Source organism: Channa argus, chromosome 13 (assembly GCF_033026475.1).
Source record: "Channa argus isolate prfri chromosome 13, Channa argus male v1.0, whole genome shotgun sequence".
NCBI lineage: Eukaryota > Metazoa > Chordata > Actinopteri > Anabantiformes > Channidae > Channa > Channa argus.
The window spans coordinates 17,872,387-17,887,856 of NC_090209.1; the positions used below are offsets into that span (position 1 = coordinate 17,872,387).

The 15,470-nt window shown below is 37.4% G+C and overlaps 2 protein-coding genes across 3 annotated transcripts; both read left to right on the forward strand.

Annotated features, from left to right (window-relative positions):
* The first annotated feature begins 2,002 nt into the window (after nucleotides 1–2,002).
* LOC137139577 (charged multivesicular body protein 4b-like) lies at nucleotides 2,003–7,193 on the forward strand. Its single transcript, XM_067527021.1, has 5 exons — nucleotides 2,003–2,334; nucleotides 3,096–3,273; nucleotides 3,715–3,829; nucleotides 5,074–5,200; nucleotides 5,886–7,193. Exons 1-5 carry the CDS (start codon nucleotides 2,151–2,153, stop codon nucleotides 5,951–5,953), a joined length of 672 nt encoding a protein of 223 aa, XP_067383122.1. The 5' UTR covers nucleotides 2,003–2,150; the 3' UTR covers nucleotides 5,954–7,193.
* An 844-nt stretch (nucleotides 7,194–8,037) lies between these two features.
* On the forward strand, nucleotides 8,038–15,420 carry eif2s2 (eukaryotic translation initiation factor 2, subunit 2 beta). Of its 2 annotated transcripts, none has more exons than XM_067527020.1 (9): nucleotides 8,038–8,188; nucleotides 10,264–10,447; nucleotides 10,559–10,659; nucleotides 11,200–11,323; nucleotides 11,408–11,508; nucleotides 13,438–13,586; nucleotides 13,729–13,785; nucleotides 13,920–14,005; nucleotides 14,087–15,420. In XM_067527020.1, exons 1-9 carry the CDS (start codon nucleotides 8,174–8,176, stop codon nucleotides 14,260–14,262), a joined length of 993 nt encoding a protein of 330 aa, XP_067383121.1. In that variant the 5' UTR covers nucleotides 8,038–8,173; the 3' UTR covers nucleotides 14,263–15,420. The 2 variants fall into 2 exon arrangements, with proteins under 2 accessions (XP_067383121.1, XP_067383119.1); XM_067527018.1 differs by having other exon boundaries at nucleotides 8,059–8,203.
* Nucleotides 15,421–15,470: the final 50 nt, after the last annotated feature.

The window sequence follows — 15,470 nt, forward strand, 5'->3', positions numbered from 1 at the left end:
GTGTCTCCTGTAAAGAATGATCCCTATTGTATTTAATTAGATTGGAGTGTAAAGGTGTATGTGTGTAGCTGCAAAAAACAGTATGATAGTAGAATAACATCTGCAGCATCCACCCACCCTTGTTTAGAGTTCAGTATAAAAAAGTGAAACAGCACATTAACTGCTTTTAATACGATGAAGGAGTACTTAATACTGGCAAAATATACAGTGTCTTGTATAGCTCTAGAAGGAGATTATCATTATCATGGCATCTAATTTAGTGATTCGCTGAGTTTCTTGCAGATAAAGGTTTGAAAGATTGAAGATGGCATAATCCAAGAGAAGAGGATATTAAGATGCATTGTTAAAATGCAGATTTCAATCTTAGGAGGGTTTGAGCCAGACCACACAATAATAGTCTGCTCTGCCTGTTTAATTGTTCATCTCTTCAATTTAATTATCTGATGTTTTGGCACAAGAAAAATAATTTCTTCCTTCTACCTCAACAAAAAATTATAGTTTGGGTAATAATTATGTTCTAAATTCAATTATAAAATTAGATTTATGGGATTTCTGTACTGGAGGTTTCCACATTTTCTGCACCATGATTGCTTTCCAAACTATCCAATATCACAAAATAAGTCTTAATTTTCTGGAAAGATTTCTTACCATATTGCAAATCACATTTGTGTACTAAAAGCCTCACTACCTATATTAACTAATATACATATTTCGACTTCTGCAAAATGAGTATTTTACTTATTTTGTGCTTTCCATAACATTTTTAATGCGGGACCTTTACTTGCAACACAGTATTTTTACCCTCTGGTATAGATAGTTTCACTTCAAACAATGATGTGAGTACACATTTCAACACAGCTGAGATTTAAACTAAGCACAGATAAATTTTCATCCTTCAGAATAACAATACTTTTAAGAAATAGCTTTTTAGACTCTATCTCTGTACATAAATGTGTTATATTGTTAATGGACTTATTGAACCTGTCGGCCAGGTCTCCCTCGCAAAAGAGATTCAATTTCAAGGCACATCCTGCAAATAAAGGTTAAATAAAAATAAAATATAATAATTCCACACAATGTGGGTCAACTATAAACATCAATAATTTGTCGATAATCCGTTTGCACCTCTGTTCACACAGCAATGTATGACCAAAAATCAGGAAATCAGGTGAATATCAAACTTGAACAAACTAGTTTACTAATGTAGCTTCATATGTTGAGTTTAGAAAAATAAACTTGAAGTTTTTTTTTTTTACCAAAACCAGTTTATTTCAAGTGGTCACTGCTGAAGCAGAGTTTATACAGGGTCACACTAAATCTATGCGTTTACCTTTGTGTGCGCATGTGTGGCCACCAAGCAAGTTGGAACAGGTGGAGGAAAGTGTCAGGTGTGTTGTCTGATAAAAGAGTATCAGCAAGAATAAAAGGAAAGACGGTGGTGAGACCAGTGATGTTGTTTGGCTTAGAGACAGTAGCGCTGAAGAAAAGACAGAAGGCAAAGCTGGAGGTAGCAGAGCTTCTAATGTTGACGTTCACTTTGGGAGTGACGAGGATGAACAGGATCAGGAATGAGGACATCAGAGGGACAGCTCGTGCTAAATTTGTTGGAGATAAAGTCAGACAGGCCAGACTGAGGTGGTTTGGACATGTTCAGAGGAGAGATGGTGAATATATCAGTAGAAGGATGCTGAGGTTGGACCTGTCAGGTAGGAGGTCTAGAGGAAGACCAAAGAGGAGATTTATGGATGTAGTGAGAGAGAACATGAAGTTAGTTGGTGTGAGAGAAGAGGATGTAGAGGACAGGGTTAGATGGAGGCACGTGGTTTGCTGTGGCGCCCTCTAAAAGGGAAAAGCCGAAAGAAAAATTCAGTTTTAGCACTAAAAATATCTCTGATAAAAAAATAGCAATAAACAAAAGGTAATTTTAGCATTGCAGTTGCTTAGGTTGCCCAGCAGGTGTAAAGAGATGCAAGGGGAAAATCCTCCTCCGTCATTGGGCAACCGACGTCATCGGGCCTTTACCAGGAAGTAGAGAAACATCAACAACTCTGATTCAGGCTAAGCGAAGTGCCAGTGCAGCCTAGCAGCTAGGTAGCTGAGATTACTTCTTTTTTTTTTTTTTACATTTGGTGTATTGTACCACCCCAAACATGTCGTTGTTTGGTAAGATTTTTGGAGGAGGAGGAAAAGGGGGAAAGGGACCGAGTCCCCAGGAGGCGATTCAGAAACTCCGAGAAACGGAGGAGATGCTAACCAAGAAGCAGGAATTTTTAGAGAAAAAAATTGAACAGGAGCTACAAATCGCCAAGAAAAACGGCACGAAAAACAAAAGAGGTGAGAAATAAGGAAGTGAATGTGTAATGGTTTCTACCAGTTATTGCCAGATTGCCTGGTAAACAATCCTAGGCTGGATGTTAGCATGTTAGCTATGTTGGCTAAGCTAAGTTAGTCGTGTTGTCCTAACTGTTGGCAGTCTCACCAAACCTCGCTTCCACAGTCATGGTTACTTCCAAATAGGCTTATGCTTTGTTCACTGTGTTCCACGTTTCACTGCCAAACTGGTTATTGTTATTGTATTTTTGCTGAGGCAGTGCTTGTGTGGTTGATCAATCGCCATTAAAGAAATTAAAAGACTAAGTTAAAGGTGTGGCAGCTGACACAGTAAACAGGTGTCTTGTTGCAGACAGACTAACCATAAAGATATGTTCAAAGTGTGTCAGGACACGGTTGAATTTTAAGTTCCAAATGTTAAAAGAACATGATAACAATGTCAGAGAGGTGGGCGTGTGTTTGCACCTTGAACAAGCCTTGATTATTATCTTCATTTACAATGTCATAAAAAACAAATACAACCATCTTAATTATGGATAATAATGCAATTAATATACAAATATTCAAACATTACTAATTTATTTATTTGAACGCAGTGCATGTTATTTAATACCCCTTTAAAATTGCCAGTGTGTTAGAAGGCAAATTTTCCCTTGTTGATCCTCGGTTATTTAATAAACTAGCGCTTAATGCAAACGGCAAAGCACACGGTATGCAGAATAATAAAAGTGGTAAGCATTATCCTCTCATGTCTCTCTCCTCAGCGGCTCTGCAGGCTTTGAAGAGAAAGAAGCGATATGAGAAGCAGCTTGCCCAGATTGATGGCACGCTATCCACCATCGAGTTCCAGAGAGAGGCTCTGGAGAACGCCAACACCAACACTGAAGTGCTTAAGAACATGGGCTTTGCTGCCAAGGCCATGAAGTCTGCCCATGAAAACATGTACGAGCAATCACCCAATCACTAATTAAGTTTGACTGATTAATTGGACTGAGGTGCAGCCTGTTTACAGATATGCTGTATTTGTTTGTTTGTTTGTTTTAATCCAAACCCATCAGCATCAGATGTTGTCTGAATTTAAGATAGGCTTGATTGACTGAAAAGACAAATACCAAAAATGTGTGTAATCTAAACAGGCATTCATATACAGTTTGCTGCTATATTAACAAAATTCAAATTTCTAGATCACTGTAAATTAGTTACTTTTGCATCATTGCTTGCAGTACTCCACCAATAGTAACTCAGAGTCTCATTTACCCACTGAACTATGGGTAATACATCCATCCATCCATCCATCCATTATCTGTAAATGCTTATGGGTGTGGGGGGCGGTATAGGCCGAAAGGTACAGAAATCATGGTGCATTCTTTATTGTTGTTTTAGGGACATTGACAAAGTGGACGAACTGATGCAGGACATCACAGATCAGCAGGAGCTCGCCCAGGAAATCTCTGATGCCATCTCTAAACCTGTCGGCTTTGGAGAAGAGTTTGATGAGGTTGGTGACACTTAACATGTTTAATCAAATAAAATTCTTATTTTGTTATTTTCTAAATACACAGTGTGATTCTGTACTGATTTCTGCTCCAAAGTACAACCTGCAGATTAGCAACCCCAATTAATCAGTACGCAGGAAAATAATGCCTTACTGCACACTTCAGTAACATTCTGAGTAAATTTTTTGAGGAAGTTGTCCATCCACCTTAAAAGTGGCCAAGAAGGGCCAAGCTATAACAACAGGATGGCTAATGCTGTAATCACTTTTTTTTTTTTAAAAAGTTGCTCTTACATATCAGGGTATAGTATGCAAGCGCGGATGTTTTTTGTTTTTTAATATTAGCAGGAGTAATGCTATTTACAGATAATGGACACTAATGTGAAAGCACCAATGTTTTCAAAGAAATAATAATTTTCATGACTTAGCTTCAGTTATACTTTGTATACAATAACAAGAAAAGTTGAGGAAACCAAAGTAGAAAGGATACATTCAGCAGTTCTGCACAGTGGATGCAGCCAATGTGATTTCCTCTTGTGATTTAATTTGAACCTACTGTATATCTACTGTACATCTGTATATCTGTTAGTGCTTGTTTGTGTTGTTTGTTTGTTTTTTTATTTACTGGATTGTGTCAGGCTAATCTGACACTACCCCTTTCGCACCAATGACATAGACATAGACCAACTCACCACAAGTGATGATATTCAGTTATCGTTTAATACACAGAGAGACTACATACAGTTTTTCTTTAATTCTCAGTTCACTGAAAGATTTTATTATAACTTTTGATAAGATTGAACTCACCAGTTGTACAGGTGCATGTGTTTAGGGACAAACCCTGAGTGACCCCAGAAAGAGTAGTTGCTATGGTGGTGACTGATAGGGATCCACATAAAAAAATAAATCAACAAATGAAATGATACATACCACCCCACTAATTTTGAAATAAAAATAACAATCTTTATTATTATGTTCTTTGGATCTTGTGCAAGAACAAGCCTTAATTTTCTGTGTTTTCTCTGTGGAATTGGTTTGATAAATCTGAAGTGAATTATTTATACAATCATTACAGGCTTGTCGCTTATTATCAGACTGAAGAAATTTTAATTTAAAAATTGAACGTGCCCTTTAGAACAAGTCTGTTCCTTCTTGCACAAGGCCTAAAACATATCTCTATGTTTTTAGTGTTGCTTGCATGAGTTTGTGTTTATGCTCATATTTAGCGTGGACTGCTGTTTTTTCAGGATGAGCTGCTTGCAGAGCTGGATGAGTTGGAACAGGAGGAGTTGGACAAAAACCTATTGGAAATTGGGGGACCTGAAAATGTCCCCCTCCCCAACGTGCCTTCTACTTCATTACCTTCCAGACCTAGTAAGACCTCTTTAAGAAAATCAACACCTTTTGTCAGCATAAATAAATTGTTTTAAATGTTGGCAAATAACCTTTCTAAATAGTTTTCATACCTCTTCATTAATTATCAGGCTACAGTTGGTGCCAATTAGCATAGCTTAGCATAAAGACTGGAAACACGGAAGCAGCTAGCCTGTTTTTGTTTGTTTTTTAAGAAAAAAATATACAATTATTTTTTGTATAAATATTATATTTATATTATATTATATTGACTATTTCCAAACAATTTTACAGGGGTTTGTGTGCTGCACTTATTCTTGGAGTCTCCAATATTTGTTGAAAATCCCTAACAGCAAAGAACCAGTGGAGCACATAACATCAAATAATATTGCAAATTATAATTTTTCCCCTTTTTTTTTGATGGATTTAAAAAGTAAGCTATAATGAGTTACTTTGTGATATAAATATGCTGGTAGACAGATTTAGTTAAATTTAGGTTGAACCAGGCTAGCTTTAATGCTAAGGTATGCTAACTGGATGCTGTCTGTAGGTTCATATTTATCAGACGGACATGAGATAAAAGATGTTGCTGTCGGCTCAGCTGAACAGGCTTGGAAACCAGCTGGGGTCAGCTAAATGTAACCTTAGTATAACCTCACCTCCTCCTTTTTATTTCTGTCTGCCCCTCCTCACCCCTTCCTGCCAGAAGCCAAGAAGGAGGAGGATGAGGATGACATGGAGGACCTGCAGCGCTGGGCAATGGAAGCCATTTAAACTCAGCATCTGCTACATCATATCTGCATCACAGTGGGGAAGAAGATGGAACAAGGGGGAATGAATGGATAGATACAATGTTGTGTACGACTGTTTTGTGTGTCTGAGGATTGCTGAGCATCTACTTCATATAACACTACAAAAAGCAAAAATGCTGTATTTTTCTTTTCTTGTCTCCCATACCTCCCTAAATCTCGAAACCCCACGGTGCTCAGTAGAAATAAGCCAGTTGGCACTTTTATATTGACGCTCTGTTGCTGTACTTTGGCAAAGTCACCTAAAATGTTTCCCTCTGTTATAATACAAACTAGCACTTCGTGGTCCTTGCATTGGGCAGGGCTGTTTTAGCACCCACTGAGATCATGATGCAATGCATTATTATTAGCTCTTTGGTGTGATAATGGAGTTGCTGTCAGATTTGTTTTACAGCCTGTGGCGTTGTAAACATCATTGGTTGATGGGAGAATTTTCATACAAGTTTAATCTTCAAACATCTGTTTCTGGTTCACATGTTTTCCTGCATTTGTGGCGTTAAACTCCCTAGATGTTGTGTTTTTTTTTCTATCAGATAAAAATATCACTCCTTAGCTCTCTGCTCTTTAACTCCTCTCAAAAGTAGGAGCACATCTGAACATGCGCCTCTGAACCTCTTTTGTTTCAAGCTGCGTTTTGTCCCTCCTCCCTACTCTTGGCCTCCTGTTGCTATTTCAGTGATTTCTCCCTCCCTCAGATGTGTTCTCACAGTAATTCTTGTTATTTGATGTAAATATCCCAGATGTGTCTCTTTTTCTATACGGTATTTCTGCCATCACTGAGAGGTTCTGTTGCAGTTGTTTAAAGCATGCAGCAACGGAAAATCACAATACGGATCACAACGAACAGCTTGGCTGATGTTTAACCCTAAACTTTCCCCCCTTTTATGTTTGTCGTAGTCCGTCTTTTGTTTTAAATTGTATAATGTTAAAATAATAATAATAATAATTAACTATTGTCACACCTTTATTAACTGCATTCAAAAGGAGATTGTGATGTATAAAAGATTAGATTAAAGTCAGTCTACAACATCAGCATTTTGAGAGTTTAAAGACCTAATTACATTAGTTTTTCAAAGTCATGATATGCATTTTTACATTTAAAAAATGTAAGACAAGGACGGATGGACAAGCATGTTTGCATTTCTATGTTTTATTTATCCAGATGAAAATATTATTTGCAAAATCATTAAAGGTTTTCAATTCTTTATTTTAGTAAACGTTTTATCTTTTCATCATAACACAGTGTTCAGTGTCATGTAGCCATGTTGAAAAACTGTAGTACTAAATAGTTGGGCCGTGGCCAAATCCAGGCCAAAAGAAAATCCTGATTCTTAACAAAAGTTCAGTCCAACCTTACTGAAATTGCTGGCTTAGATGATTTGCTATTAAAGTACATCTCCTTTTCTGTGTGTTTTTAGGTTAGCATTTGCATTTAGCAAGTTTCTTGTCATTCACAGAAGCCCAGGTTGAAAATATGAAATCTTTAAAACAAACCTTGTGAGGTTACTTATAAAAAGTGCCGAAGTCAATTTTTGTATACAGTTCAGGTTCTTAATTAAAATTCAACCTTTTTGGACCAATGTGACTTGTATTTGAGGACCACTTCATGGATTATAATGAGTTTTAAAAGTATAACTGTTACACATTTTGAAGCTTGAAGGCTATTAATTTTTACTATTGACCTGTCACATTATGTCAAGGGTCCCAGGAAAGCTATGAGTTTTCTTGTTCAAACTGACGAATATTTGGTTTTATTGCTCATATTAGGGCGGCAATCAAGTTATTTTTATTAACTGTGAAATTGACAGATCATGTGGTTGTTATGCCATTTATTAAATGTCACAACAGTGAAAAATATCTTAAATAAGTTTTCCAAATTAACCCCACCCTAATAAACGTTATACAAACGTAGTATACATACAAACATAAATTAGAAATCTACCGATTTATATGTATTTAGAAATTTAAAAAGTACATTAATAGCATTAGTTTTGTCGAAATATCAATCTTGAACACAACCCCAATTCGAATGTGCTGTCGCGAGGTAATTACGTCAGAATTAGACGACTTCACGCTTGCGTACTGCTGTTCCAACGCTGATGCAAGATATTTTCAGCGCCGTAGTGTGCTACTGATCGAGGAATAAAAAGTAGACAGGTTTCAGTCATTTTTTTGCATCGCAACCATGTCCGGAGACGAGGTAAGTAACAACAAGGTATCCGCTATTTACTCTAGTTGGTGTGTGCACTTGTTTGGTGAATTTATATGAATTATCGGACCAGGTGGGTGTAGAGGCTGATTTCGGGCCTTGATACTCCTGCTCCCCTCTCTGTCCACAGCAGCTCTCACATGGCTGCAGTCGAGCTAACAACGGCCCAACCAGCGGGAATGACAAAAACTACTCCATACACTGTTGTATTAAGTCCAATCACATCGTGTAGGTTCTTAACACTGAACGTGGATCACCAATCCGCCCTGTCACAGCTGCTGGATAACTCAAACGGAAGGGCTAAAGCTCACTAAGCTAGTTAGCATTAGCTGGCCGGTGTTTCAAATTTACCCGTGACCACGTTAGCTGGTGACCGTGTTCCGAATGCGTTGGCGGTTGCTCGTAGTTACGGCAGCTGTTGAAACCAAAAATACAGCACGTTAGCACGTCCTCATCCGTGCCGGTTTGTCCGTTGTTAATCATATTACCAAAATACTTGTATGTGATTGTTGGGTTTTTTTTGTACACTTGTTTTAATAAACGTTACAATTAACACCCGGGCGCAGTTTGCACCATGCACGTCAATGCACAAGCTGTTGGACAAAAGGAAAGGGCAGTGAGGGTTCTGCCCTTTAATTCTCTTGATCAGTTTTTTAAATAAAATGTTACATCCGTCTCTTTTCTCTTTAGGCCTTTGTTTTAGTAAACGTGTACTTTATGAAGTTATTATGCAAGACTATGGACATGTCAGAAAATTAGGAAGAAACCTTCGGGACTGGATACATTCGTTCATTAAGACAAGGTGAACCAAAGTCGTCTGAGCATTTCGACATCGTACATCTTCATCTCACACAGCTCTCAGCCAGTTGTTTCTGTTGTACTGCGGCAGCCAGGTCAACTTATGACCACTGCGTCCGTGTGATTACTGCGGCTTTCTCTTCCATCTCGGTTACTGCATCACAGCTGCCTCTGTCATAAACTTCATATATCAGAAATACACCCCCTTAGAGTGTCTAAAAAAACAACAACAATTGCATGCAAGTATTTTGGTAATATAAAAAACCACAGACAAACCTGTGGCTAACGTGTTGTGTTCCTGGTTTGAACAGCTGCCGTAACTACGAGCGACCGCCAAAGCAGTCGAAAGTCGGTCACCAACTAACGTGGTCACGGGTAAATTTGAAACACCGATAAATAACGTTAAGATGCGGCGCTAACGGTTCATGTGGTCAAACAGAAACAAAAAGCTAGAGATGCAAAGCTCTGTTTGTTCCGAGTTTTAAAAGCCGTTAAAATTCGTGACACTTAAATCTCTAAGCTGTGTCAACCCTCGGTTTTAAACGTTTATTTGGGTAATGATGATAAACAAGTTAGGGGCGTCCGTAGTCTTTCTCATGTGTCATTCAACTTGTTGTGTTAATGTTGCAGCAAAATTGCATCATTTAGCTGAGATCACAGGAGTTCAAAGACTCAAAAAAACAAATTTAAAAGTTTCTAAATTTGGGAATTTTAAGGTTAGTAAACTAGTTAGAGATAATTGGGGAAACTTTCATTTTTCATATTTTATTTGTCTGTAAAATGACAGTAAACCATAAAATATGTTTAAAATAAGTATTGTAAATTACTACAGACCGTTGTGACATCTTCAAATGCTTTAGTCAGTTTAAAATCTAAATGTTAATGTTTGGCTGGCTGAGAATCTTTTGAGTTATGTAAATGAAAGTACAGGAACAGTTGCCCTTCCTGTATGTCAGCTGATATGTCTATATAGTATTGAATACAGTAAAAATAATCAAAATAATGAAATAAAAAAAAATTCTAATACTTTAAAACAAATTGCAGAAATTAAAACTGGAAAAGGCTCAAATTAGTTCAGCAAGTGATATGTTAATACCACTTACTTGCAATGTGGCCATAATGTTACTGCAATAATCACAGACATGAGTATGGAGACTAGTTGACCACAAGGAAAGCTGCTGGCCATCTCACACTTGAATGAGCAATCCTTTCATGATATCAGCAGTTTTGAAACTTTATTGTTTTTTTTGTGTTTTTGTCTCCTTCAGATGATTTTCGATCCCAACATGACCAAGAAGAAGAAGAAGAAGAAGAAGCCCTTCATGCTAGATGAGGATGGAGGAGAGGGGATGGGAGGAGAAGAGGCTAAAGAGGTGGAGGCAAAGGAGACAGAGCCAGAGGCTGGAGACGACAAAGAGATTGATCTAGATGAAGATGAAGGCAGAAAGAAAGGTTTGAATAAAATAAAAAGATGATCTCTTGTGTTCTTGACCGTTCATTTAGTTTCCAGTCTATGGTACATCGAAATTAAACTGTTTTGTGTCTGTTTTTTAACTTTCCCAGAGCCTTCTGATGATTTAAATGATCTGAACTTCTTCAATCAGAAAAAAAAGAAGAAGAAACCCAAGAAAGTATTTGATAATGAAATTGAGGAGGGAATAAAGGTCAGCAACTGGTAAACCACAACCAGTTTTGCTTATTTCTCTTCCTTCCATCACTGGTAGTCTGCACATTTTTGTTTCCATCTTCTGCTTGATCAGTTTACTATACACCAATCAGAGATAACATGACCACCTTTGCAATATAATGCAATCCAATGAAGTGGCTCTGCTGTTTTTTTACTTGGTGAAGGTTATAATTCACCTCATTCAATTTAAATGGGGTGACCGAAACATTAGAATCACCTCTTTGTATAATGCGCTCCGATTCGATTCCACTACCCACTTTGACCTCGATAATAACACACAGTAGAATTATCTCCTTTCTGACAGTTTCAACCTAAAAACTTAGAAATTATAACCTTGTAAAAGTAGAATTCATGGCAGAACCACAGTATGGGATTTCATTAAATTGCACAGGTGGTCATAATGTTATTCCTGATGGGTGTATCAGTACCTTCCACTTCTCCTCCTGCTTTCCCATCACTCTCCAGTCAGTTCTCATTACCTTCTCAATAAATTTCCCTTTTCACGTTTCCAAATCAGGAGCTGAAAATCGAAGGAGAGCAGACAGAGACATTGGAAGATGACAGTATGGACTTTCCCACAAAAAAGAAAAAGTCAAAGAAAGTTGACTTTGATGAAGGAGAGGCACTAGAAAAGGATGATGGTGAGAATAAATTGTCTCATCTTTAAAGTAACTAACTAAAAGCAGAGCCATGTGTAACAACATGTTTTGATGTTGTATTTCCAGCTTTAGAGGATGATGAGGGGAAGAACAATGATGGAATCTCATTCAGCTCTTCTACAGGACCAGCCTGGGCAGGGTCCGAAAGGGACTACACTTATGATGAGGTAGGTCAGCTGTAAACACACACACAGACTAGTATATTAACAAGTAACCATACTATATAAGGAAGGACAGCCCATTTGTGTTTAGGGAAGTTGTTTTTATTTCCTGTCAACTGGTAAGTCATAAATTTGTCTTAGTTGTTTTGTACCAAGTGATGTTATCATGAATCTTTTCCACAGACATCAGTGTTTACCACACATACAATTTGCTTGGTTGCGTTTACCAAGTGAATTTTGGTCACGTCTTTTGTAAAATTTGTCCAAGATAATAATGACGTCTGAGATTATTTAACTAGTGGACTATTAAGCCTTAAAATGTTAAGCAGCATCTTAGATCAATGTGAAGAAATTCGTGACGCGACTAAGGAAACTCGTGTCTGTGTTTTTGGTCTCTGTACATTGGTGGAGAACCAGACTTCAATACAGTACTATTGTTTGTTGCAAAGATTGTTTAAATGAGATCAGTCTTTAACAACTTTGAATGCCCGGTAGACTAAATGTGTCAGTGTTGGTGGTCGGCCAGTTAATAGGGCTGATTTTTAAACAAGTAAGTGTTGGCCAATGTCGGTGCTCGTGCTACCCATTTAATTTAAAAAAATAAAAAATAAAAAAATGTGTGCAGGCAAATATGCAGCCTACACTTCCATAATTTCATTTGCACATGCAGCTGAATTATTTTTTGTTTGTTTTGTTTTTTATCAGATATATTATTACTTAAATACTTTAGATCGGGCCTTGCTCATTTACAAATGTCGTTATACATGTATCAGTGCAGAATGTGAGTAGGTTTATCAGCACACAGGTTAACTAAGTGAAACTTCCACGATCTCTCATGCACCATCATGTTAATCACAGTGACAGTGGGGATAATGACTGATTTCTAAATTCTTTATTCTTTTTAATCTTTCCCCAGTTGTTAAACTTAGGACTGATATTTTATTAATGTACAGTATGTTTAATTTAAGAGGGCTATTTAGTCTGTTATATGTACTCTGTGATGCAAAAATTAATAAATATTCACTCATTTGTCAGTTTATTAGGCACACCTACACCAAAAAAAAAAAATTTTTTTAAATCCAACAATTGATCCCACCATAGATGTGATTGCTTGCACAAGCTTCTTTAAGTAGAACACAACGGCTTCATACTCTTAAGTGTGTGTATTTTATGATTTAAAAAGAAATCAGATATTCTTGTTGCTTCACAAACATTGCTTTTAAAATGATTATTTCTAACCTGGTAATTCATTTATTTACTCAGTGCTATTTCCTTATTTGAAATTATTTACTTTAAATATTTTCAATATTTGTCAAATGTTCATATAAGTTGAGCATATGTCTCTCATTTGTTATTAATTTGACTTTTTATGAGAGAGACACATACACCAAAATTATTGGCCTCCCTGCTATCTCAAGATCTGTGTAGGAATCAGCCATAGCTAGACCCATCTTGATCAACCACTTCTCATTAGTCCCAAAAACTCGGTGACACCTCTTTCTTCAGAATCTTTCAGTTTACTTGTTCATATCAAGTCAAGAAATCGATAAATCTAATTGTAGTTCCGAATGAGGAAATCCAGTAGCCTGTTTTCAACAAGTGTATTTGTAGTATTTACGTTGATGATCCTCCCCATTCAACCACCAACACAAGTATAATCAAATTTTGACCGAATGTTTTACACTCGGTGTCACACTTTTACTTTATATTATCGTCTTTTTGATTTTCTTGTTTCTTAGAAATTAGACAACATGCTTTTTGTAACTCTAATTATCTGAACATCATATATTATTTTTTTTTTTTTTTAGGTTCTATTAATTATCAAAATAATTAAGTGAGACTTGTCTTCATATCCATGGCTATTTTGTGCTTTTTAATGCATGAGCTGTCACCATCAACTACAGTTGGCCTAATTCTGCAGCATCTCTGTCTCAGCTCCTGAACCGAGTCTTCAATATCATGAGGGAGAAGAACCCAGACATGGTGGCTGGAGAAAAGAGAAAGTTTGTGATGAAGCCTCCCCAGGTGGTCCGAGTGGGAACCAAGAAAACCTCCTTTGTCAACTTCACAGACATCTGCAAGCTGTAAGCATCCCACCTCGTACACACCCCGACACAGTTACTGTCAATCCAGTTCAGCTGGCTGCTTTTTGTGGTCTTTCCTTTTTGTGAGATAAATTGACGAAAGGTTTATCTACAAACTAACCTTTCGTGTACTTTGTCATAGGTTGCATCGTCAGCCTAAACATCTCCTTGCTTTCCTGTTAGCTGAGCTGGGAACAAGGTACTTTTTCTGTTCATGAATATACTTTACCTTTTATTTTATTTTATTTTATTTTTTTACATGAAATCATGCAATTCTGCGAATGTGAATGAAAGTTTGATTTTATTTTGTTTGTGCCTTTTTGTCTTTAACAGTGGTTCCATAGACGGAAATAACCAGCTTGTGATCAAAGGCAGATTTCAACAGAAACAGATAGAAAATGTGTTGAGAAGATATATCAGTAAGTGGGAACATTTAAAGGAATATACAGTGAACTCCTGTGTGCTTTACAGTGGTAATAACTTTCTTCTCACCTTTGCAGAGGAATATGTGACGTGTCACACCTGCCGCTCCCCTGAGACCATCTTGCAGAAAGACACTCGCCTCTATTTCCTACAGTGTGAGACGTGCCACTCCCGCTGCTCTGTCGCCAGCATTAAGACTGGCTTCCAGGCTGTGACGGGCAAGAGGGCACAGCTTCGCGCCAAAGCCAACTAAAAACGGCTGCCGTAACTGGGCACCCACTCCTCTCTTGGCCTCCCCTTACCCCTCAGATTGGCCCGAAGCTGGGGTCGAATGCCCCCTTGATTCCCAAAACGGACTCTCTGAATCGAACTGTGGGAGGGTTTGGCTGTTGTTTAGTTGTGTTGTTGCCTGACCAGGCAGGGAGTGAGAGAGTATCTTAAGCTGACAGATGGAGTTTAGACACCATAAGCAGACAATGTGTACCACATGTGCGGTTGAAGGCATTTTGTATTGATGTCTGGCTGATAACCCATCCACCTCTTAGTTTTTCTTTTCATTGCTGTGATGCTTGATTCCTGCAAGAAAATCCTGATTTAACATTGCTTGAATCTTTTTTCATTCTTTACTCAATGTACATACACAGATATAAATATTTCTTGACACGAGGAGCATTTTTCCATGCAGCCAAACAAATTGTTGTTAACGAGTTGATAGGCAGTAATAGAGCTAGATTGTTCTGGTAACGTTTGCTCACAGTCACTTCTGTTGAGCTCAACACTACTTAGACTTGTGGTTTTATTCTTGTTTCCTTCTCCAAAACATTTTTTTTTTTTTTAGCTGTAGCTCATAAAAGATGAAAATTAAAGTAATTGACCTGGAATACATAAAACAATATGTCACCTGTTTTTAGAGCAGAAGATAACCACAAAGGGGACATCTTTAATAGAGAGGTTGTGTGGGAGACAACTATGGAAAATTTAAAGTGTGTTTGAGTGCTTTTGAGGCATCAATGAGCAGCAGTTGTGTAATGTTTCTTTTGCTTTATAAATTTAGATTTAAAAAATTGTCATATTGAGAATTAAATAAGGATGTTAAAATTAATATTTGTTTTGCTAAGAAGAGTAAGTCTCTTGAGATAATGTTAGTCTCTTCTCAAATACCCAAGTGCTTTCCCATAAAATCAGCTTCTGAGCAGGCTCCTCAGACTCCTCACAGGTCATTATTTACAAGTGTGATTCAAGAACTGTGTGCCACAACCTAGCAAGCATATGAAGAGTTTAAGTCTACTGATACTCAATACATGATATTGCTTCTGTTGCTGTTTGAGAAGACTGTGGATAAGAAGGTGTGGTTGGAATAATTTTAAAATCTGGTTTTTACAAAAATAAAATATTGTACTCTCTCTCTCCACTTCTGTTGTCTTTGTGCTTACATCCTTATGGCCACAGATTCTTTCCCTT

Bases quoted from the DNA above. Each gene is read 5' to 3' on its own strand.
- LOC137139577 (XM_067527021.1), top strand. From the start codon at position 2,151: ATGTCGTTGTTTGGTAAGATTTTTGGAGGAGGAGGAAAAGGGGGAAAG. The intron at 3,830-5,073 runs GTTGGTGACACT...CTGTTTTTTCAG, and splicing joins TTGGAGAAGAGTTTGATGAG to GATGAGCTGCTTGCAGAGCT. The intron at 5,201-5,885 runs GTAAGACCTCTT...CCTTCCTGCCAG, and splicing joins TTCATTACCTTCCAGACCTA to AAGCCAAGAAGGAGGAGGAT.
- eif2s2 (XM_067527018.1), top strand. From the start codon at position 8,174: ATGTCCGGAGACGAGGTAAGTAACAACAAG. The intron at 8,204-10,263 runs GTATCCGCTATT...TGTCTCCTTCAG, and splicing joins ACGAGGTAAGTAACAACAAG to ATGATTTTCGATCCCAACAT. The intron at 10,448-10,558 runs GTTTGAATAAAA...TAACTTTCCCAG, and splicing joins AGATGAAGGCAGAAAGAAAG to AGCCTTCTGATGATTTAAAT.